This window comes from Xiphophorus hellerii, chromosome 19 (genome assembly GCF_003331165.1).
Source record: "Xiphophorus hellerii strain 12219 chromosome 19, Xiphophorus_hellerii-4.1, whole genome shotgun sequence".
Taxonomy (NCBI): Eukaryota; Metazoa; Chordata; class Actinopteri; order Cyprinodontiformes; family Poeciliidae; genus Xiphophorus; species Xiphophorus hellerii.
In genome coordinates this window covers 8,972,720-8,995,891 of record NC_045690.1, presented here as the reverse complement: position 1 = coordinate 8,995,891, position 23,172 = coordinate 8,972,720, and the positions used below count along the sequence as shown (strand labels likewise).

Here is a 23,172-nt window from a genome sequence, read left to right as displayed (position 1 = left end):
TCTAAAAATGCCTGCAGAAAAGAAAAGCAAGATTATTCCCTCCACAAGAGGAAGCAGCGGCATGCACTCGCATACAAAGGGGAACAAGTGGTCTTTACATGGAGTGCAGCTGCTTATTAAGACTCACTCCTTCGTGCATTATTCTTTTCATCCCCACTCAACCACAAAGTGATTTGACTGCAAAAGATTTACAATGGGGAAAAAAAAAATCTGTAATAAATGTTGCAGATCAGCCGCCTCCCTGCAAGTTATAACACAATAAACAGAACAGTTCATAAAAGTATCAGACTGAAAAACGCTGTGTGGGAGAAAGCAAAGCAGAGGGGGAAAAAAAGAATATGAAAGACTCCAAATCTCTCCAACTCCATAATAGAGAAATGAGCGCATATAAATGTGTTAAGAGTATCTCCTTGCATCTTGTATAGACTGCATGTTTTTAATCTGTAAAGCTTATTAAGGCCGAGTCATTACTATGCAAAGCAGCACCCAGAGCTTTTCTCTCGCTTTTCAGCCGGGAGCAGTGTTTGGCCAATAGCACTGGCCCCCCGCCTCTCATTCTGCATTCATAACATGCAACATTTGCACAATGTATCTCTCAAAGGCCCTGAATAGAAGGCCTTAATACTCATGTAAACAACTGCAAACCAATTACTTAATGAATCGAGCCCACACATAATGAGGAGCTTCACAAAGGGCTATAAATGCATTTTTGTACCAAAGCCTCTGCTTTAAACTACAATCCCTCTGCTGTAGTCCCAGGCTTAACAGGCAAATCATAATTATTGTCTAAGACAACAGAGACGGAGCCATTTTTGTATATTTCGAGTCCAGCTCCGTCCTCCTTTTGAAGTCACTCATGAGCTCGCTGACAAAATAAAGCAAATAATTAACAAGCGGGATGGAGAGGAGGGAGAGGAAAACACGGGATGACAGAGAGGAAAAGGCAAAGAGGGATGAGGAAGGGGCAAGAAAGACGGAGAGAAGGAGAAAAGCTGCAGTGTTGTGCTTCTGTTGAAGTGCGAGGCTTCCAGACCACTTGTGGAAGCAATAAACTGCAAAAGTAGCTGTGGTAAGGGGAATGCTTAAATCAGAGCACAGCGGAAAAATTAGAGATATCTGTGCTACGACAAGGGGAAGATTAAGATGTCGCTCTCCCAACTGAGAGGAGATTACAGTGTTAGACATGCCTAACTACCCATTTGTCCTATTTTACTTACACACATACCTTATGTCTCATCGTTGCATTTGGGATGTCCGCATTTTGCCCAGCAAATTTTGTTTAATCACACACTTTGCGGATTCCACATGCACATCCCTGACTGTGAGGCAGACACCACCTGAGAAGGGCTTTTTTTTTTTGCCCAAAATTGGCTCATGTTTATTAAATACGTTGGTCAGTGGAGCTGGCAGGGGCAAGAGTGAGGAGGACCACAATAGAGCCAGGCCATTAGACCCTTCCATGGACTAATAGGCAGACTGGAGCGCTTGTTTGACAGGGAGATACAGACTTCAGCCCTCGTGTCAGCGTGTTGCCCAGTAATCACATGAAATCAGAGAAGATTATTCCTCATAACGTTTACCCAGCCATTACTAAAGCCCAAATGGGTCTGTGGTGAAGAGGCGCTCTGAGGACCTAAAAAGCGATTGCAGATTTGATGAAGTTGTGTTGATATTCAAATGTAACCGAGACGGTGTGAGCTTCTGCCGAGCCAGTTATCATTAGACGGTAAATAATGTTTGGAGGGTGACAAATGAGAGGACATTTGTCCTTATCGACTCTCGAGTCCCCTTCTTCTGAAACAGTTTTCGGTGATTCTGTTCTTGACATGATCTGTTTGCATTCTGACAACAAGGCTGAAAACAGTAGTGTTATGGCTCCAATTTATTTTTCCAGGCAGCTGATTTGCTTTTGAATCCTGGAACTCTGGTTGAACCTGGCTAACAGTGAGTAAGAGGGGCTTTAGGGGCCTTTTGTCTTTGTAAGCGAGTTAATGGGTGGTGCCCCCTTGATCTTATGGAAATGAACAGGGAATTATGAGAGCTGCCATGCAAATGTACATCAACCACTTTGGTGTCTGGTGGCCCATTTCCTGTGGCCCGTTGAATAACAACAATGTTCTTACCGAGGGTAAGGGTCTTGATGTGAGGAGCGTTTGGCCCTCCCCAGGTCCTCTTCATGGCCATGATTTATTCCTTAAAAGAGCAAACAAGCCCAGATAAAACCATTTGATTCCTGATTGATCTCATCACAGGCTAATTCACAGTCCATACTTGAATTCATACTTATAAGGAAGCTCAAAACTAGTCTTGGGCTCCCTTAATATGCACAAATGAGTAAACAAAAGACGTCAAGATTTTAAATGATCAAGTTCCAGTCGCTCACCCGAAAAGCTGCTTTCCTCCTCCTCCTCTTCAGAACTCGGCAGTCTTTTCTGCATGGCTGACTGTTTAAGTAACTTATATGCTTTTGTCTCTGCTCAGGGGGGCACACACACAGACACAAACACATACAAAGTCAAGGTCAAATATTAGCTTAAAAGGCCGGGTTTTCTGACTTCCACAGGTTTTAGTGTTTGATGAGGCGACATGCTGAATTTTATTTTTTGGTTCGCTGCTGAACTGGAAGTGACATACCAGTGACTGTAAAACAATAACTTGGGAAACAATATCTAAGGGGAAGACATGGTGTTTATTGGGGAGACAAAAAAGACAAATTTGTCATAAACTTCAATGTATTTTAATTGGGTTTTTAGATGATGGACCATCAAAAAGTAGAGCAGAATTGTGATTCCAGTCTCCCCTGTCACATGTGGATTAAATCCAAAGTTGTCTACCATCTGCATATCGGTTTATGACCGTTAAAACGCTGTGAGCTAGATTGGATGATGGAAACTGATAAGTGTAAAAGCACTTTGTGTCTTCAGAATGACTAGAATAGATCTAGAGAAGTTCATACCATTTACGGTTTAAAGAATATTAATCACTCAAGTGATTTGGTGTTTCTGACACTGGCTAAGAGAAAAAAACAAGCCAATCAGGCACAGCAAACAAACAGCAAAGGTGCTCTGGTCAAATCAGGCCAAAATGTCTCGGTAGTGGCAGCATAATGATAGGTGGAGACTTCTCTTCGGGAGGGGCAGGGAAGTCGGTCAGACTTGACGAGTCGGATTAGGATGAATATGGGGAAATCCTAAAAGCTGGAAAAGACTTGAAACTCTGCTTCATGTGTGTGATTGCTTATGTTATCACTTTTAATTATTTTATTCTTTTAGTCTTATTTCATATCTTAGTCATATCTTAGATATACTGTTTATAAAAGCTCATCTAGGGACAAGTCCTGAAAATTAACTTACGCTGTAAGCGCCATGATACAGGCATGTTCAGTTTCTTTATTGTGTGTCTGTCCTTATCAAATAAACTTAATTAATAAATAAATAAAACTTGGCCAGAACTTTAATTTCCAACAGGACATCGACCCTCAACAAACAGCCAGAGCTGCAATGGAATGATTTAGATCAAAGCATATTGGTGTGTTAGAATGGCCTAGTCAAAGTACAGACTTAAATACAATTGAGAATATTGGCTTGGAAATGTTCACAGACACTGTCCATCTAATCTGATGTAGCCTGAGTTATTTTGCTTAAAAGAATGAGGGGCAAAAATCTGAAGATGAGCAAAGCTGATAGAGAAATGTTTGAAAAGATAATTCTAAATGCATGCCAATTTTTTAAATTTTAGTTTGTATAAAATTAGAAAGTCCACATGTCATAACTTCTTACTACACAATTATGTAGTACATTGTGTTGGTGTACCACATAAAACTCCAATAAAATATATTTCAGTTTGAGCGTCTAAAATGATAAAAAGTGAGAAACTTTCTACTCCGACACTTTTTTAGGGGGTGTGAATACTTTTACCTAACTAGTTTTAAAAGTAATTATTCAGTTGGTAAATTTATTTTTTTGCTGAAAATGTTGACACAGGATAGCAATCTCCCAAAGCTCTTTACACACTCTGTTTCTACATCTACCCACTAATGCTACAGGCACACATCTCTGAGCAATTACTCTCAGTTCCAAGGTCATGGTATTTGATTGCGACACTGATGTTGCTCAGGAAAGCAAAATCTTTTCCTTGCAAAATCTTTAGTAATGTTTTTTTCTTCTTTTTTTTTAAGCTGGTTATAGCTCTTTTGATTAGATGTACAATATCAAACTGGACTCATTTTGCAGGCTGTGCACCTTAGGGATGCGGAGGCATGAAAAGCCCAGTTGGAAATCGGACAGCCACGGGTAATGTGGGAATGGCTTTACATTTCAGAGGTGAGCTGAGGGATGGGCACACCAACTGCTTCCAGGATGCCGTCACATCTAGTACTTTTTCAAGTCCAGCCCTGCCAGAGCATTGTTTAGAAGATAATGAGAACCGATGACAGATCTTCTGCGCTGCCTACACTGGCGCCCTGACAATTAAAGCAAACCGCATTATGCCGGGCCAGCGAATTATAAGTCCTGCCAGAATTCGTCGGACCAGGCTGGAAACACTGCTAGTGTTTTCTTGGGAGATAATTAGAGAGAACTAGCATGGCTCTTCAGGTGGGACTTTGACCCTGGATTCACCTTGATCATCCAGCCTCAACCATTGTGTAAAGGAGCCCATTATTCACTGCAGTGGGAAGAAAAACAAACCACAACATAAGGACAGTGTGAATGCTGAGGCACCAGCAATGCCTTTTTACCTCTAATAGGACCACTTTCCACCAGGCTTTTGTCCTGGCTGTCCTCTTCAGTGCTTTGTAGTTCTGTAAGAAAGAAAAGCACACACTGAGAAGCAACGCGAGGGAGAAAGTGAGTCTTGGACAGAAATTGGTAAGGGGGTCCTTCTTTATATCTGAATGAAAGACTGCATAAAAACTGGCAAAGTAAATAACATGTTCTGTGCAAACATGTTTTCCACAAAAGAACATACATGTTTGTCTGCATAAAAGACTCAAAAAGCAAAAGTAAAATAGCAATGAATAGCGTTTACATCTATGAAGATGAACAAAGAAACTGTCTGTAGAACCAGAATTGAGCAATTTCCAGCTTGATTGGCCTTGACCAGTGGTCGGCTGCTCGTAAACTCAAAAATCCAATCCTTTTTCCGGTGAATGCATTATACACGAGTGCTTCCACATCATGCTAACCATAACACTCTTCAGTGTGGATGCTGTTACTCAGAGAAAGGTATTTAACAGTCGCTGTTCGGCAGCATCACTGAAGTCAGAAAAATCTGACGTATTTAAAAGGAAACTATTTTCTATGACATGTCAAATTATGTCTGAGGTTTGTGGAGGCTGTGACATGGCAAGAGAAAGCAAGACTTTCAGCAGATAACAGAAAGGCTGAAGAAAGTAGAACACTGCTCCATTTAATTTTAAGCTTTTAACCTCCATCTGTTTGGAATCCAGGAATATCCTGGATTCCAAACATGATAGATATAGAAAAAGAGAAAAAAAAGTATTTCAACAGTTAACAGGAAGGATGAACCAAGGACAGCAACATTGCTCTATTTGATCTCTTTAAACTTTAGTCTCAATTGTCATTGAATATGCTGGATTTGAAAATTATATAGAAAAAGCCTTTCAAAATCATTCAGCAAAAGTAACACAGACTGTTAAGAATCAGCATAAGTTGAAGTCAGATAAAAAAACTGCAATAATCTTACCTTACTAAATCTACCTGGTAAAATAAAATAATAATAAAAAAATAAAATTAATATTTATTGTGAAATAGTGGTTTTTGCAAGTTAAGATGTGTATTTCTGCTGTCAAGTCAATTTTTCCACTTAATTCCAATAAATAAAATTTTTGAAAATATGATTAAATGCATTTTTGTCTGCTGTTTACAGGTTAAGTGCAGTGAAGAAGGCTATTAGATAATGTGTGACTATTTTTCTACTGATTGCATGCGACACGTATTGCAAGAAAAACTTGGATCATTTTTTAAATAATGATATCATCTCTTTTTTATTATCCTCATAGAAATTACAAAATATAGTCAGAAAATCTTTAGTCTACATTGTCTATTTATAGATAAATTTGAAAGAAAATACCCTCTAACAGACCAAGTGGGACATCTCCTCTGCTTCTGTTATTAATAACTGATGACTGGTTGAAAAATCTTTTTTTTTTCTTTACTTTTATTTATTAGTTTCTAGAGAGAAATTTGTGGAAAAGAAAACACAGACAGTTCACAGTGTCATAAGAAGCAGAGCTCAATTCTCGGTTCAATTGGTGCAACCTAGAGATTTGATTGCATGCTAGGACGTATTAAATGAATTAAAAGCTCAGATTTTTTTGTACCAAGTGTATCATTTTTTGCATACAACTTTATTAGAGCTCTCACTGTAAGCATGATGTGCGATATAAATATCTGCAGTTACCTTGGATGTTTTGCGGGCATACCGATCGGGAGGGCTCCACGTCTGCGACGGCCAAGGCGGAGGAATTATTGCACAAAGAAGAAGAGTCACTCTCATCCTCTGCCGAGGGGCCCTCCTCACTGGACCGGGAGAGAAGTGCCCTCAGAAACACTTTGGCCTGCGCACAGCACAAATTAAAACCACCTTCTTAATTGTTCTCATTTTGTGAAGGAAGCGTCAAATTGAACTTTGGCCATGGCTGCTCACGCCGAGGTGCAGCCATAATGTGTGTTCGTACACCAACATCCAATAACCTTAAAGTCCCTCACTCGTTTAACAAAAAAAAAAAAAGATTATTTTTCACGCCGTTGCGCCTGCTCTCCCCTTCAATCACTTTAGCTTTTCTCATTCCCTCTCTTCTCATCCATGAGATTAAAGAACTTTCTAAAGAATGCAATCACCCTGCCGTTAATGTGCAACACGTTTCAGATATCTTTCCTCTTGGCTGAGAGGATCGAGACAAACTACTCTCTTCCCGCCTCTTCAGCTCATTTTTATCTCTGTGGTGATGAGGACACACAATTAAGAGAAGCTGTTCAGGGAGATGCCACACACAGATTTCCTTTCTCCACACCCAAATCAAATCCTGCCATCATGATCTCTCTTTTGTGATCAAAGGCTTCCTCTCAGCCTTGGACAGCCATTTGGAACTTTAAATGAACGCTAATATGAAGGGGATGATCAGGGGGATTTTGACAGTGACAAAATTTAAGTGCATTGTAATTCGTTATCAGGTGGTCACAGAAAAGATCAACAATGCGAACGATTTAATGTTTTTTCAGAGGAGAAAAAGATACAAACACATGCCGATCTGACTTTCCCGCAAAAGAAACCGTCTTAATTCTTGTCCCTAAAATTCCTTTTTTTTAGATGTAGTCAAATGTACCGTGAGTTGAGGGCTTTCGCTCATCTACTGCATTTTAAATATCAATGAATGCAACTGTTAGCACTTGAATATTCAAAGGGCCACTTTGAGTGTGTGCATGCGAGCTGCATGCTCCCATTTGTTGGAGTAGCCAGGCTGCGTGGCGGGACGTGAATGGAAATGTCTGTCTGAGCCCATGTGCAGAGTGAGCGGTTGTACAGGAAGACAGAGGGACATAAAGGGAGAGATGGGGGGAGTGGAGGACAGGAGGGAGGAATAGATGGAGCGAGACTCAAAGCAATAAAGGAAGAGAAAGATTTCACTCAGCCTCTTTCTGATGCACTTGGATACAATGATGTAGATGGATGTACCCCTCTTTCTTTTGTGAGTTCATATTTTCAAGAGGCTCTACAGCCTTCCTCTTTGCCTCTTTCATTGAGTCGGGTGTACTGCAGCAACAAATTGAAGCCACAATAATCCCAGTAATATGAGTCAAAACAAATGAGCAAAACACAAGGGTCCATAGCTGGACAGTAATTGTAAATAATCTCTTGTTGATTATGAAAGTTTTCACACTCTTTGAAACCTTTCCGTATTTGCACAGCAAACTAATGAAGGAAGGTGCTCCACAGATGAGACCAAACATTAATATTTTTGTGGAAAAGCAAGAATGGAGGTAGCAACATGCTGTAACAGATTACATGTTTTATCATTTTTATTTTTTTAAGTGTCGTTTTTCTTTCCAGATTACAATCTTGAACTACTTTACATTAGTCTATCACAAAAATTAATTCTAAAATACATTGAAACCAGTGGTTTTAATGTGACAAAATGTGAAAGCATAGTATGAATACGTCTGCAACATGAGTGTGAGGAAAATGTCAAACAATAATAAAGAAGAGAAAGTTTTTAAAGAGCAGACTTTTTTAAAACTGATTCAGCTGATGAGTAAAATCTTAATTAAAAGCAAGTATTGTCTTAATAGTGAACCATTTGAGAGTGATTTGTAATTACTGCTGTGTGAAAAGGCCTTCCATTAAAGAATCTCATGAGCAGGAAAACCAAACCTTTTTTCCAAGGGCAAGCAAAACAAAAAAGAAACAGAAGTATAATAACAAGCCATGTCCGCTTGTTAAAAATGGGTGGATGTGTTATTACTGCATGACTCTCTGTGTGTCCTATGAGAGAGTGTGTGCGCGCGTCTTTGACGCTACCTGCTGGCTGTAGTCGGCATCACGCTCCAGCAGAAGCGGCGTAAACAGTTGGACCAGGCGCTCAGTGCTGAGGACACGGCTCTCCTTGAGCACAAGGGCGTGCTTGAACCAGCGATCCCACAGCCGAGCCGCATTGGGAGGGAGGCTGGTGCTGTAGTTGAGGTGGGGGTAGGGCAGCAAGAAAAATGAACAAAAAAGGTGCCTTCTTTAGAAAAAAATTTAAACGAAGATTAAAATGAGCATAAATAGTCATAAATGTGAGCAAGTTTGACTACAGCAAAATACATTACATTTGATAAGTTAATGTTTTGAAGATGTTTTGTGGAAAGGATTGTTTTCTGTAACATAACGTCTATAAACAATGTCAGAACTATAGATTATTGATTAATTTCCAGTTAACACTGAATAGATACAGATACCAATATGACCTCAGGCAGAAAAACAGGCTAGTAGGTCGAGGTCAACCAATTGGCATCTCCAGAGAACGACGCTGCTGGATGTGTCTCTTAGAATTGGAGTATATAATAGAAAAGGTCTCAGTGAAATCAATAGGCTAGTGAAGCAGAACATAGATTTGGCTCAGACTATAACTGCGCATTATCCAAAAGGACTGGAAGTCGCAGATAGGGCATTTTAATTTACTCATGACATTCACCCATGCCGTGTGAGGTGACACCAAAGATGACCTTTCAGGTTTGTGAACAAGGGAGACCGATCAAACTGTAACATGCGATATCTCAGAAACTGCCTTAGGGAGAAATAAAATAAAAGTAAAAAGAACATACAGCGAACTTTCAGTCTGTAAAGCAGATTTCACCTCTGCTGTGACTGAATGCTTTTAGTAAAGAAAACTATTGAACTCCAGCTATTATAGCAATAATGATTTGGGTGTCTGTTTTAAACCTATTATAAACCAAAAAACCTTTGTCTATTTCATTTTTAAAAAAACAAAATTAATTTTATTAATACAAATTAGTCACAATTTTAGCTAGTAAGCTAAGAGATTGAAAACAGTTTTGCACAATTGACATTGTAAATGCATGATTCAAACAATAACAAAAACCCATTATTGAGACAAATAATTAAGCACAACTACAACAATTAACAAAATTCAAACAGAAATACCATTTATCACTTTTGAGATACCATGAAAATAAAAAACACTCACTGACCCTTACCTTATTTCATTAGGCTCAGTGTTAGACTGATGCGCTCTCACCAGCTCCTGTGATAGCACGCAGCCCTTCTCCGTGCTCCATGACAACCTCCGAAGCTCATGAAGGACGACAGTTCCACATGCTTCAAGGTCCTCGTCAATCAAGCCCGCTCCATCGTCACAAAGGCTGCCCAATATACGGTATAGAAAGCAGTCAGCTATTGCCATGGAGCCCTGAGGTGAGCCCCAGGCCAGCATTGCAGAGAACGCATCGAAGACAAACAAACATCCTAAACGAGCATAATCATAAACATCAGCGCGACTAAACATTATGAGGGTCGTGACACCAAATGGTCGCACAACAGATGGAGGTAAGTACACACTATGTATTTAGACAGCCCTGTTCTTGTGCAACATTTATTCTTTTATGCTTTACGACAGGAGCAGCAATTATGGTAAATGATTCATGCTATGAAGTATAAAAACCTTGTGAAAAAGAAGCCCTGTCTAATGAAACACATTCCCTGTCCTCTATCTCTATGACTCCCAATAACAATCGAGCCAGGGTGGTTACTATAACAATCCCATGCGTTTGAAAACCCCTCAGAAATAAAGACGCACGCCTGATGGTGATGACACTTCATCTAATGTGAGAGCCCTCAGCAGAAGGATAATATGTTTTTCTCATCTGCTCAAACTGCTCCATAGCTATTAAATAAATTTACATGGCTTTCCATTTAGACAGGGGGAGATAAGATTGTAAAGTTTGAAGAAAGACAGGAAGGATGTACCTGATAATCCTATTGAGTTGTCTCCCATCTATTGAGGAATCTCTGTACACGTGGCTCTGCTTGCCGTGGAGTCGCCCTTCGATGCTGTCTAGCAGATTAAAAAGTCCTTCCAGGGAGAGGCTAAAAAAAAACAAACATTGCAAATATTGTGATGAAAGGAAATAAAAAGCGGAGGTCATATAATCGATTTGGTTTGAAATTGCAAAGGGAAATAAAAAAAAATAAAAGGATGCCATTTGATCCAAAAATCTGTGACACGTTTCTTTTTTTTTTTTTTTCCAGGTAATTTCCTTGAGATACTCAAGGACCACTGGAGAATCCGGCCATCAAAACGTGACGGCAACAATGCAGAATTTCAACACTTCACTGTCTGTTGATGGTGCCACATGTAATAACAGGTTGCACAGAAAAGCTCTGACACCTAGCACTCAAAAAGCAGAACTTCTGTCTGCTGCTGTAGTAAAACGCAGGCTCAATCCTGTCCAATAAGTAATAAGTAACGTAGTATTAAACAGAGTGAATTTATAAACACCTTAAAAGCTCACAGAAAACAAAAAAAAAATCCTAAAAGAAAAATAGAGGGGCCTTTGGATGATTTCTTTTGGTTGAAGATTTAAACTTTAATCTGGCCTAGTGAGGCTACGAAATGAGAAATGGATCCCTAATGCATGTGAATATGCAGAATTCATCTCTTTCTTGTGCATTAAGCTCAAGAAAGAGAATTCCTCATTGAATTCTCCCAGAAACCCCAACAGAGACATTCTGAGCCGCCATCCTTTAAAGAGAGGCCAGAAAGACTTTATGACAGTCTGTAATAGGCTCTTAGGTTAAGGGTCAGCAAACAATTGCTCCCTCTTTTTTCCGCAGATTGTTTCCTGTTAACATTCTGAAAGAATAGACAAAACATGTGTCTGAGTGTGCCACAAGTTGTTCCTCTTTTTTGTAGAAAACGTCTTAGAGATGAGAGTAAATTAGTGAATTTTCTGCAAATAGTCCAGGTGTATATCTTTACTTTGTATGTTGCTGCTGTTCTCAGGATGTTTTAACTAGGTGGAAGAGGTCAGCAGTAATACTGTACAACACACAGTTCTGACTCGGGTGATTTTTACCACACAGAATTGGTCCCAAAATTGAGTGATTGGTGTCAGGAGGAAGCACACTGCTCGCACAGATGGCAAAAATAACTCAACCAAACTGACAAATGCAGCCACAAATAGTCCCAGCACAGCTGTGGCTTTAAATATTGTCTATGTTCCACAATAAGACGATAATTCAAGAGACAAACTCTGTTATTTATCTTCTTATTGTGTCCTGTTCTGACAGCTTATGCAAACAGTATGGGAGGTTCTGGTTGCTTTACTGTGTTGGGCAGATTTTATCAACAAATCAGAGCGAATGGGAAATCATGTCTGTTACATGGACAAACACGACTAGAGGGAGAGAAAATAGAAAATGGCCAGAGAATCAGAGAAACTACAATGCCAGTCACAACAAAAATAGCAAACAAATGAGAAAAGAAAAACAATATTAAGCATGGATCAGTTAGCAGTACTGAGATATTTTTTTAAAAGTTCTGGTTTCAAGGTACCTAAAAGTTCCATTAGACTACATTGAAAACATTGAAGTGTCCTGAATTTTCTTTGGTTGCATGAGAAAGTCTTCTATATATTTTTTTAGTCCTAAAATTACCTTTGTAGTGTCAAACCTAAAAGGTTTTTTTGATAAAGGCAATATAGTTCACTACCCTGGGCGGCATAGTGTTGGGGGCGGCACAAGAACTCTACAAACAGCAAAAAAATATGAATATGCCTGGAGGATTTGAAAGGACTCAACCAGGCTGACGTTCATGGAAAATCACCACCAGTATCTAATAAGCAGATAGCAGTTTGCAGAGGGACAAAAAGGTTTAATGCAATGTAGTGCATATTATATATTATACAGTACATATGTATGTCCGCATATACACAGTATAATATATACAATATATTACTTCCTTTACCTTGCAGTGCTCCTACAATGACATTGTGATTACATAACAATTAATTATTATGTAATTTTATTCTGCTATAGAATTAGTATGATGTACTGCTCTTTAATTTGGACTAAAAGCGATTGGCAGTACCAAAAAGCCTCGAGCCATTGTGCAGTTAGGTGAAACTGTATTTGTGAGGCGGACACACTGGGGCCATTATGAGAAGAAACTCAGACAATATTTCAGTCTTTCTCAGTCTGTCCGTGCTGGAGGAAGAAAATATAATGGGATAATCTAATGAATTGCTTGGGAATGGGGTTTGAATGGAAGGAGCGATATAAACTCTAACCTTAAGGGAGAGGGAAACAGAGGGAGACGATAGACGCAGGATGTTCTCTGAGCTTTACATCAAAGCCTCTGGTTCTCTCCTCAGACACAGAAGCTCTCTGTGTTAACAATGGTGGCAGCAGCCCCCACCGTCGTCTCTCCATTGCAGGCTAACTGCAACTCCTCTTGGGGTCACAGCATAAAAAATATGCTAGACCACACATAAATGTGCCTGCTGCATCCTTAGAGGGAAAATATAATCTTTCAAACTGCTTTAGAAATACACAAAGGCTGTACCAACTTTTAAATAATGTGCTTCCAATTAGACAGTGCTCAGAAAGGTTTGTGATATTTATAACAGATACAGTAAGCAGATTATAATCTATAATGTAGCATAAGAGGAGAGAGAAGAAAAAAATAAACAAATATGTTTACAAATGCACAAAAATAAAGTGGTTTGTAAAATGCACACAAGGGCCTGCTTATATGAAGAGGGGAAAAAAGCAGAAACGCTGTGTGCAAAAACATTCACATGGGGTTTTCTGTGACTCCGACTCCATCCAAAGTGATCCTTCAACTCAGAAGCCATCATCACGCTAAGGATTTGTGGCTGTAAGTGCTGTCCACATGCCCACCCTCCAGAACACTCTATGGTGCCACAATTTCCTCCTCCAGTGGGGACTTCCTGAGGTCTCTCAAGCAGAAAATTGCTCTGTTAGAGCATTATCTTGGATTATGGCAATATTGTTGTGGACAGGTCCTGAGCTCTCCCCTCTATAAGATGCATCACTGCCACAACAGCCACTGCTAATGCGAAGCTGCAGACAACACTGTGGCATGGACTGTGACTCCCTCAGCTCCTGTCTGTCAGCCCCAGATTTGATACTTGCAAAGAACTTCACCCACTATCACTAACTGCAATGTGGTTCAGGATGAGCACACAGAACATTCTTTTATGCAAGCTTAGCTTAGGTTTTTGGAAAAATTTTCACTAAATTGTGCCAACTCTAAAAGGACAATGTCCTAAAACAGAAGAAAACACAGAAAAATGGGCCACTGTCAGTTAGTTTTAATTTATTTTGCTGGTTTGATGCAAATAATTATTTAAATAAGAAAAGAAAGTGAATCCTCCCATAAACTAGTGTCTATGCAAGAATGTCTCTCATGACACAAAAAAGGCATAAAGCAACTGATTAGATTTTCTTTGTTCTTTCCCATTTTTCCTTGTGTTTTTATCAAATTGTTCCAGGAGTTTTTTTGTTTACGTACACATTCCCATTTAATTTATTCCTGCTCCCATTTCGTACCTGTAAACAAACAATTTTGTACCAGTTTTCATATTTTCTATTTTTTGGTGTAGTTTAATATTTTTATAAAATATAGAGATATACTCCCTCCAAAAACCCCCATTTAGACTTGTTGACTTCTATAAAATATGACAGATTAATACTCCGGATAAGGGTGCACAAGTTGAATATAGTATCACTGCATCTACATTAGTAAATTAATATGACATTTTGGAAAACAATAATTACTAATATTGTGTAAAAGTACCATAAGTTCACCCTTTGCATCTCAATAGGATAATTCAGTATGGAGCCTGTACAGAATGCCCACACTTGACACTGATTACAGTAATCAAGGAGTTAAAGGTCACACATGAAATTGGAAGCATAAAAGAGAGAATTAAGGAAATGTGAATTTATCACAACATCACAATGATTTTCTAACATAACACAGAACCTCCAATGATCAAACAAAAACTTTGACATTCTATTAATAGATGTTGTTTAACAAAGTCATGTATCCAAATTTTATTCAAAAAATTGTAAGATAAATTGGAAGCACTTGGTACAGAAGAGTGGGGCCAAATGATGAGAGAGATCAGAGAGATGATGTTTGGGTAAGGAATGTGCAGGGACACCACTCAAATGGAAAATACTGAAAATAGAACAAGGTCTTAAGAGTTAAAGTCTAGAAGATAATCACTGTCACTGTTCGCCATCCATGGCAGTATCCATTATGTCTTGGGGGTCATCAAAGACATTAGGATCAACCCCTTGTAATTAAACACAACTTGAATGCTATATTAAAAGTTTCTTGTCACTTGTGTTCATGACTAGATGATTAGCTAAATTCACATGCCTCTTGTGATGTCATCAACCCAAACACAAATAAGGAAGAAATGCAGATTTCTTTCTTCAAATCTAATATTTTGTGAAACTCTGTATAGTGGAAATCCAGGCAACATTACCCAGATGTACTTTTGCTGTCAGTGTAGCTTTATAGGTGAAAACAAAACAACACTGGATAGTCTCTTTAAAATTTCAGAAACCAAAACACTTCAAACATACTTTACCTTTTCAAAGTCACCCCCGGTGTTGAGGATTCACTGTTTAACCGTTCTGTGTTCTTAGACTCATCAGAGTGGGGGGATGAATCAGTACGATGCTGTTTGTGATCACCACTTCCTCTGCAAGAGGCATTTCTCTCTGATGCTGCCTCCGCTGGTAAATCCTCCTCAAGCTCCGATTGTGTCAAAGAAATTGTCAGGTCACTGGAACTGCTCTCTGACAACTGCACATCTGAGCATGATTCTCCAACACTCTCACATTTTCCTGAATGTAAACAACCCAAAAAGTATCGCTTGTTTTTAAGAAAAATATAAAAAAACTTCAAAGGGCAAAATAAAGTGCTAAAAACTGTTTCTGTGAAGGCAGATAAAAGCTACAACAAGGTAGTAAGGAAGAAATATCACTGCAAACCTGATGTCTCTTGAGCTCCTTTTCTGAAAGTGGTTTCAGACTTCAAATGGCTAAGACCTCTCTCTTCATCTCCCATTATGAGAGGCTTGCGAGCCACCTCTTGGGAGTCAGTGGGTTCTGTAGCGGGATTCTTAGCCATCGCAGGGTTACCGTTGCTGGGAAATGGATTCTTCTCAGACCTCGTCAAGGTCACCAGAGGTGAAGCTTCTCGTTCATCATCACTTGCAGAAGCCACACAACCAGCTGCCGCTGTTGAGGCACGAGCAGATGGGAGCAGCCCCGACACTCTTTCATGTTTGTCACTCAAATTACAGCCGTCAGGGGAATCGTTTGAGCTTGAAATGTCATCTGATAAATGCGCTCGCTTACTGGCGGCATCCTCTCCGCCAACTCTGAAGTCCTTCAAAAGGCCACTCGGTAGACGTTCGCACGGCTGAACGCTGCGATTGGGCGAACGCTGCAATGCTTGGTGTGAGTGTACACTTGTGGTGCCAGCTTCGGCATCATAGCCCCTGGAGGTCTGGCGGTCCATAAAAATTTCCACTTGCTTAAAGTTCTTGCTGTTGTCCCACTGTCGTCTTTGCACAGCTTTACTCTGCATTCAGGAAAAACAGAAAAATATTCATCTGGAGTTTCTTTCTGAAAATGAAGTGTTATTTAACACATGTAGAAGTGTTTAGTTAATTATAATCAAAAGTGAAATTATTTAAGCAACTCAAATAACAAATCCTATGCAGCATACAGATTCATATCTGGTAGGACAATATATTTTAACTGCCATAGAGTAAAAATCTAAAGGTCAATGATATATTTAGTCTGTTGGATGAACATAAACTGTCCCCAATCTCCAAAGTGAATGTATGTTTTTAGTCACCGAGTTGTGGGAACATCATAATGAAGAAAAAGCAAGAAATTAAAACCTTCATCTCAAAATTTAGCGTGGATCTTACAAAACATGTTTTTTATATCATAAGCCCAACTAAAAAAAAAAGGATGTCAGATATTTGAGCAGTAAGTCCAGGTACTGTAAAGTATATAGAATCAATACTTTGGTTTGGGTTCCCTTTGTATTAATAACTGTTTGGCACTGGAGGTAATCAGAAAGTGGCATTTATGTGGGTATTTTTTTCACAGCACTGGAGAGTTTGGCAGCATTAATCCCAGCTCAACTATAAATTAGCTACTCAACCCTCCACTTTCCATTAAAACTCTTGGGTTTTGCTTCAAAATTTTCTCTAGTCGGCTTGTTTTTCCCCTTCCACTAAACTTTCCAAGAATAATCCTTGCAGACAGCAGTCTGAACAGCCAGTTTCTTAGCAATGACATTTCACAGCTCACCCATGAAGGATGCCAATGACTGTCTGCTGGATAACTATCAAGCCAGGAGTCTTCCAAGTGATTGTATATTGCAATTAAAACAAAAATTATCAAAATTACTTTTATTATTGGTGTTATGTAATATTAAAGATTTCCAAAACACATTACTTGCCAGCCATAATGAAAAATGAAAATACTTCAAATTCAACACTCAGTGTAATTAATCTATATATGATTTAGATAGATTTGCAACTGACATAAACACAATTTTAAATAATACCCTTATCTATTGAGATTCACTCGCTATATGTCACCAGCTTGATTCATAAGAAGTGTAGTTTATTTGGGCAAAGGTTAGAGTTTTCTTCTTACTATGTTTTATACTAATGTGTCAGGATCAATGCTTTAACTTTTAATCTTGTGAAAAATCCTTTAGACAAGTTTTGATTCATGTCTGCAATGTCACCAAGAGGGAAGAGAGAGAGGGAGAGAGAAGAGCAAAAAAAAGCCTCCCTCCAAACATAACAACAAAAAGCGTAGCTTCTGTTTCTTTTCTGATAAGCGTCTTAAATACCAAACAGTTAGCTGCTTAATAACATTCACTGTAACCCATGCAGCCTGCCCAGCAGATCCACAAAGTAGGTAAAAAAAAGAGGAAAAGTTAATTTCTTGGCTGAGTGATTCCATCGGTAGCTGCAGGGCAAAGTAGAAAGTGTTTCACTAAAGTAGCAATTGATTCTTCTATCAATCTGCGGCACGCGTGTGCTCTTCCAAGGAATGTATTAAATATGAAAATCATATCCCGTTATCATCTGTCTCCAGCTTTCAGCCCGGTAAGCTTTCCTTAATGAATGCTGCAGCCTGAGGGACATGCACACTGCCAGCCAATGGCTTGTATGCATAATGGAGTGACGGTACCATTTTGCTCATTACAATATCGACAGGCTGAGGGAGGGGGTGGGGGGCTGCACACAGTTACAAGTGACTGCTCTAGACAGCATGCTCCAAGTTATTGTGAGATGTCTTAGACATTTCATCTAAAAGAGCTTTAACTGCTTTAAGTGAAGGGAGAAAGCAGCCATGGGCTTGAACTACACTGCTTGTGCAGACTCCCCAGCAAGGATTAGACACCTGTGCTATTACAGATACACAGTTTAAACGTAAACTCCTCTACAGATTTACTAGGCATAATGTCTGCTTTTTTCTGTTCTCCTAAATCTGAAAACAGAGCCCCGATAGAGCTGTCTGTAATTTGCATAAACCTTGTAAACATTTTTAAATACGAGCATCGAGCACGAGTTAAAAAGAACCAACAAAATAAGCACAAAATATAAAGAAGCAATACAAAAGCAGCAAAATGTAGCATACACAAGAAGCTTGATGCTCTTATTCAAAAATTTTACAGCACCAAAATATTAGCAGTTTTTACCTTTGCTCCTTCCAGCTCCTCTGTCTTGCTGCTCGCTTCAGTGAATCTAAAAATCTTCTCCAAAAAGTCAGCCTGTATAAAAATGTATTAAATAACCAGATACAATATAGAAAAATAATCATATTCACATAGCATTAGAAAAGGAATACCTCCAATACCAGTGCTCAATATTATATGACTACAAAGAACCTAAAGTGGCAACCTTGGAGCAGCAGGCTATCAGTCAAAGCGAGTTTTCTCAAGTGAGCGTGCCTGGTGTAGAAGAAGATACTCTCCTTAACGTTTATCTGACTGACTGCCTTAATCTAAACTCACACAGTAATTGTATTTCAATCGAACAATAAGCCTTGGTTTAGCTCAAATATACACCTTTTTTAATATGTTTCTTTATGTTTAAAAATAAATAAACTTTCCCAAATTAGTGTAGGAATATTTATTTTTTTCAGGTGTCATAATTGTGGTAATAAAACCATTAATGCAAGAGTGATGCTAAAAATCACCAAAACAAAAACAAACATATAGGGCTCAAAAGCATTCAGAGGAAATAAACCAACTGCTTGAGGGGAGAGAATGACTAAACCTCTGGAGCACTTCAGAGTCTCTATATTGGGCAATTAACTCAGTGAGTCATAATTAGCCAATTTTGTTAATTTGATATTAAGCTGTCAAGCACTGTCATTGAGTTTTAAGTGATAATCTGACTGGCTCATTGTTTTGTCCCTTGTTCATTTGCTTGTGGTGATAAATTGGACTGTTTGAGTGTTTACTTCTCTCACATCAAGCCACTGCGAGCAATTTCAATGGGCTGTCTACTTGTCTACTATGCATTTTCTAAGTAGTAAATGTACAATGTGGCAATTAAGCTAATGTGTACAAAATGTGTTTAAAGTAATCTTTTTCTTTAAGTCATTTGTTTACCGCTAGAGGTGTTTTTTAATCAGATTTTGAATAAAATATTTGCTTGCTTGGGTTAGGGATTTTGCAGTCTGTTGATAGTGCTTATATCAAGGGAAAATCTACATAAGCAATCTGAAACTGTGTTGATAAACACATAGCAGTGTGAGTGAATGTAGTACCTTTTGTTGTTGCAGGGTTCCATGGTCAGAACTGTACTCCATGCTAATTTCCATGCACTCCACATCTCTCTTAAGCTGAAGGTTTCTCATTTTCGCTTGTGCTTCCCTGCCACAGATTTCTTTGAGATAGCTGCGCAGTTTGGAACACTTTATCTGCAAGCTGAAGGCAATGGAGAAGTGTTATTCAAGGGAAATATTATCTGAGAGCATTGTCAAAAACTAAGAGCTAGACCTCTCGTAAGAAAAGGTTAAGCACAATATGATTTAAATTTGAAGCTTGCTCAGAACCCTCATATCAACATGAGCTTTGCTGTTTTGACCTGAAATGTGAATATGAATGAGATTGAAAACACCCTGCTAAGGCTCAGACACCATTTACAATATTCTTGCTAAGTAACTGGTTGTCCAGACGCAAATATTCCTACAGAACAACCTTATACACTGCCTGGCCAAAAAAAAAGTTGCCACCAAAAAATGGTCACACTCTCTAATATTTTGTTGGACCGCCTTTAGCTTTGATTACAGCCCGCATTCGCTGTGGCATTGTTTCAATAAGCTTCTGCAGTGTCACAAGATTTATTTCCATCCAGTGTTGCATTAATCTTTCACCAAGACCTTGTATTGATGATGGGAGAATCTGACCACTGAGCAAAGCCTTCTCCAGCACATCCCAAAGATTCTCAATGGGGTTCAGGTCTGGACTCTGTGGTGGCCAATCCATGTGTGAAAAAGATGTCTCATGCTCCCTGAACCACTCTTTCACAATGTGAGCCCAATGAATCCTGGCATTGTCATCTTGGAATATGCCCGTTCCATTTGGGAAGACAAAATCCATTGATGGAATAACCTGGTCATTCAGTATATTCAGGTAGTCAGCTGACCTCATTCTTTGGGCACACAATGTTGCTGAACCTAGACCTGACCAACTGCAGCAACCCCAGATCATAGCACTGCCCCCACAGGCTTGTACAGTAGGCACTAGGCATGATGGGTGAATCACTTCACCTGCCTCTCTTCTTACCCTGATGCGCCCATCACTCTGGAACAGGGTAAATCTGGACTCATCAGACCACATGACCCTCTTCCATTCCTCCAGAGTCCAATCTTTATGCTCCCTAGCAAACGGAAGCCTTTTTTTCTGGTTAGGCTTACTGATTAGAGGTTTTCTTACGGCTACACAGCTGTTCAATCCCAACCCCTTGAGTTCCCTTCGCATTGTGCGTGTGGAAATGCTTTTGCGTTCACAATTAAACATACTCCTGAGTTCTGCTGTTGTTTTTCTTCGATTTGATTTGACCAAACGTTTAAGTAATCGCCGATCACGATCATTCAGGATTTTTTTCCGACCACATTTCTTCCTGGAAGACGATGGTTCCCCACCATCCTTCCAGTTTTTAATGATGCGTTGGACTGTTCTTAACCCAATTCTAGTAGTTTCTGCAACCTCCTTAGATGTTTTCTCTGCTTGATGCATGCCAATGATTTGACCCTTCTTAAACAGACTAACGTCTTTTCCACGACCACAGGATGTGTCTTTTGCCATGGTTGTTTAAGAAATGAGGAGTTACTCATTGCATCAGCTGAAAGATAATCGCCTATGCAGTACTTATCCTATAGGAAGCTTGTACCTATTTGCTTAGTTAAATCCAGGTGGCGACTTTTTTTTTGGCCAGGCAGTGTATTAGGTACCTTTTGCCTCACACTAACTATGACCTCTTTCTTTGCTTAAATGCTGTTATTAGAAAATAATGGAGCTCTAAAATTCATAACACGAAGGTAAAACTGTTTCTCACCAAAGGCAAAGACTTAAGCATTTTAAAATAATTTTTTAGAACAATAAGAAGAAAATCTTTAGAAATCAATTTTTACTATTGTTTGATACTTTACTGAACAGCTGTTTTCATTGCAATGTTGAGATTTCCTCTGGAGAGTGAATAATAATACCATTTAACATACATGTGCAAGATATGAAAAAAAATATTTAAAAAGCAAAATGAGAAGTTCAGATGTTCACATATTCTTATTTTTGTCAGCTGGTGAAACTTACATTCTTGAGTCTGATCTGGAGTAAGCAAACATCTCCCTCTCCAGCTCCAGTCTGCGCTTCTCACTACATACAGACATGAAACAAGTAAACAAAAGCTGTCATCCCCATGAAGGCTCTGGTCAATTGCCCCTTAGTGAAATAATGACCCCCTCTCATACGCAACCAATTCCATGTCCTCTCTTCTTATATTCAAATTGCGCCTGTAAACAAACTTCTTCCTGTCCATATAACTACTTAACCAGTGCATATAATTTTGTTCTTCTTTTGTAGGAGGTAACGTTACTTAAATGTCATGTGTATTGTACTTACTAAACTTTTTACACCTGCACATCTCCTTTGTACCAATACGGTTTAGTAAATCCGAAACGTCCGGTGGTAAATAGCTCCATTTTGTACCGGACAAAGTTACGTACAAAACCACAAGGAGGGGATTCCAGCACCCTCAAAGAAGACCTAAATAGCTTAGCCCATAAAATGTATTTCTAGGCTAATTATTCGCAATATTAGCGCTATTATTTACAGGCACGCAATCTAATAAAAAAAAACAATAGCGCAATCACTAAACGGAGATTAGCTTTGATAAGTATTCAAGTATGAACACAAGAGCAGCTCCTAGATTTACCTCCGTTAGCTTAAGTTAGCCTCAGAGATAATTAGCCGTTGAAATTCGCCGGATAGTTAGCCGGACTCGCGCGGCATAAGGACACCACCAGGCGGCAGAGATTACAACTCGAGTCCCCAGTCTACCTCGGCCCGACGCTCCTGGTAAGAAAAAACAGAGAGAAACCTTACCTCTTACGCATGTTTTGCTGAATAGAAGCTATCTTTGCATAGTAGCGGTCCTCGCTGTAAGTCGACCCTGCCATTTTCACCTGCTTTGGAGCCGCGGCAGAGCCGAGACCAGCAAAGGTAGGCACACGGAGGAGGCAGAGAGAAAGACGGTTGTGTTTACGGTGGTTACCATGAGAACGACTTCCCAGAAACCTTTGCTGGTAAGCACAAAATTCACATGGTCTATTTTTTTTCGAATTAACTCTTAAATGCTAAAAACGAAGTGTCTTCTTTTGAGAAATGCAAATGCAAGTGCCTAAATGCCATTTCTGATTATAACCTGACTTTCTTAAATATCATCCATCAAAAGCCTTTGTCTTTTGTTTGATAAGCGTTCCCTTCTCTGTCAGAAAAAAACTCGTTTTCACAGATAATGGCAGTTTCCTATTATCTTCAACATCTTGCATCACAGTTTATCACTGACATTTCTCAAAATGTCATGTTTTACCATGTTGATCTTGATTAAGTAAGCTTGTTAAAATAAGACAGCACAGCACGTTAAAAACGTATTACTATTATCATTAAACCCACTCTCTCCATTATGTATTATTAAATTATGACTTTTCCTTTTTCCTCATTTACAGACACATAGCCTCAATAATGTGCCAAGAGAAACAAGTACACAAATACACACACACACACCTTGAAACAGTATTTTAACATTTTGACAGGTAACCATAAATATAAGCATATTTTATTGCATATATGTGATAAACTAATAGAATTGTGTTGCTTTACTGTAAAGTAAGAGCCAAATCAAAGGCCAGTATTGTTTTTAAAATGTTTAGAGATAACAATCTGAAAAGTCTGGCATTAATTTGTATTTTGACCCCATACATAGATGCTTTGTCTAGCCAACATTCCCCACAATTACCTCTGGACATCCTTGGGGTGCCTCTCTACTGATTTTAGACATGTTG

At 39.1% G+C, this 23,172-nt stretch overlaps 1 protein-coding gene across 2 annotated transcripts in view; it reads right to left on the bottom strand.

The window, feature by feature from the left end:
* The window catches only part of kiz (kizuna centrosomal protein), a 30,290-nt gene extending 7,889 nt beyond the window's left edge, over window positions 1-22,401 (bottom strand). The window contains exons 1-13 of one of the 2 annotated variants that reach the window (XM_032547527.1): window positions 22,214-22,400; window positions 21,422-21,484; window positions 19,375-19,534; window positions 18,299-18,370; window positions 15,553-16,147; window positions 15,147-15,405; window positions 10,489-10,608; window positions 9,720-9,884; window positions 8,542-8,692; window positions 6,424-6,580; window positions 4,739-4,801; window positions 2,384-2,473; window positions 2,124-2,193 (exon numbers count right to left, since the gene is read on the bottom strand). In XM_032547527.1, coding sequence (XP_032403418.1) covers window positions 2,124-2,193; window positions 2,384-2,473; window positions 4,739-4,801; window positions 6,424-6,580; window positions 8,542-8,692; window positions 9,720-9,884; window positions 10,489-10,608; window positions 15,147-15,405; window positions 15,553-16,147; window positions 18,299-18,370; window positions 19,375-19,534; window positions 21,422-21,484; window positions 22,214-22,287 — 2,039 coding nt within the window. In that variant the 5' untranslated portion in view covers window positions 22,288-22,400. The other variant, XM_032547528.1, reaches the window with a different exon arrangement.
* Between the last annotated feature and the right edge of the window lie 771 nt (window positions 22,402-23,172).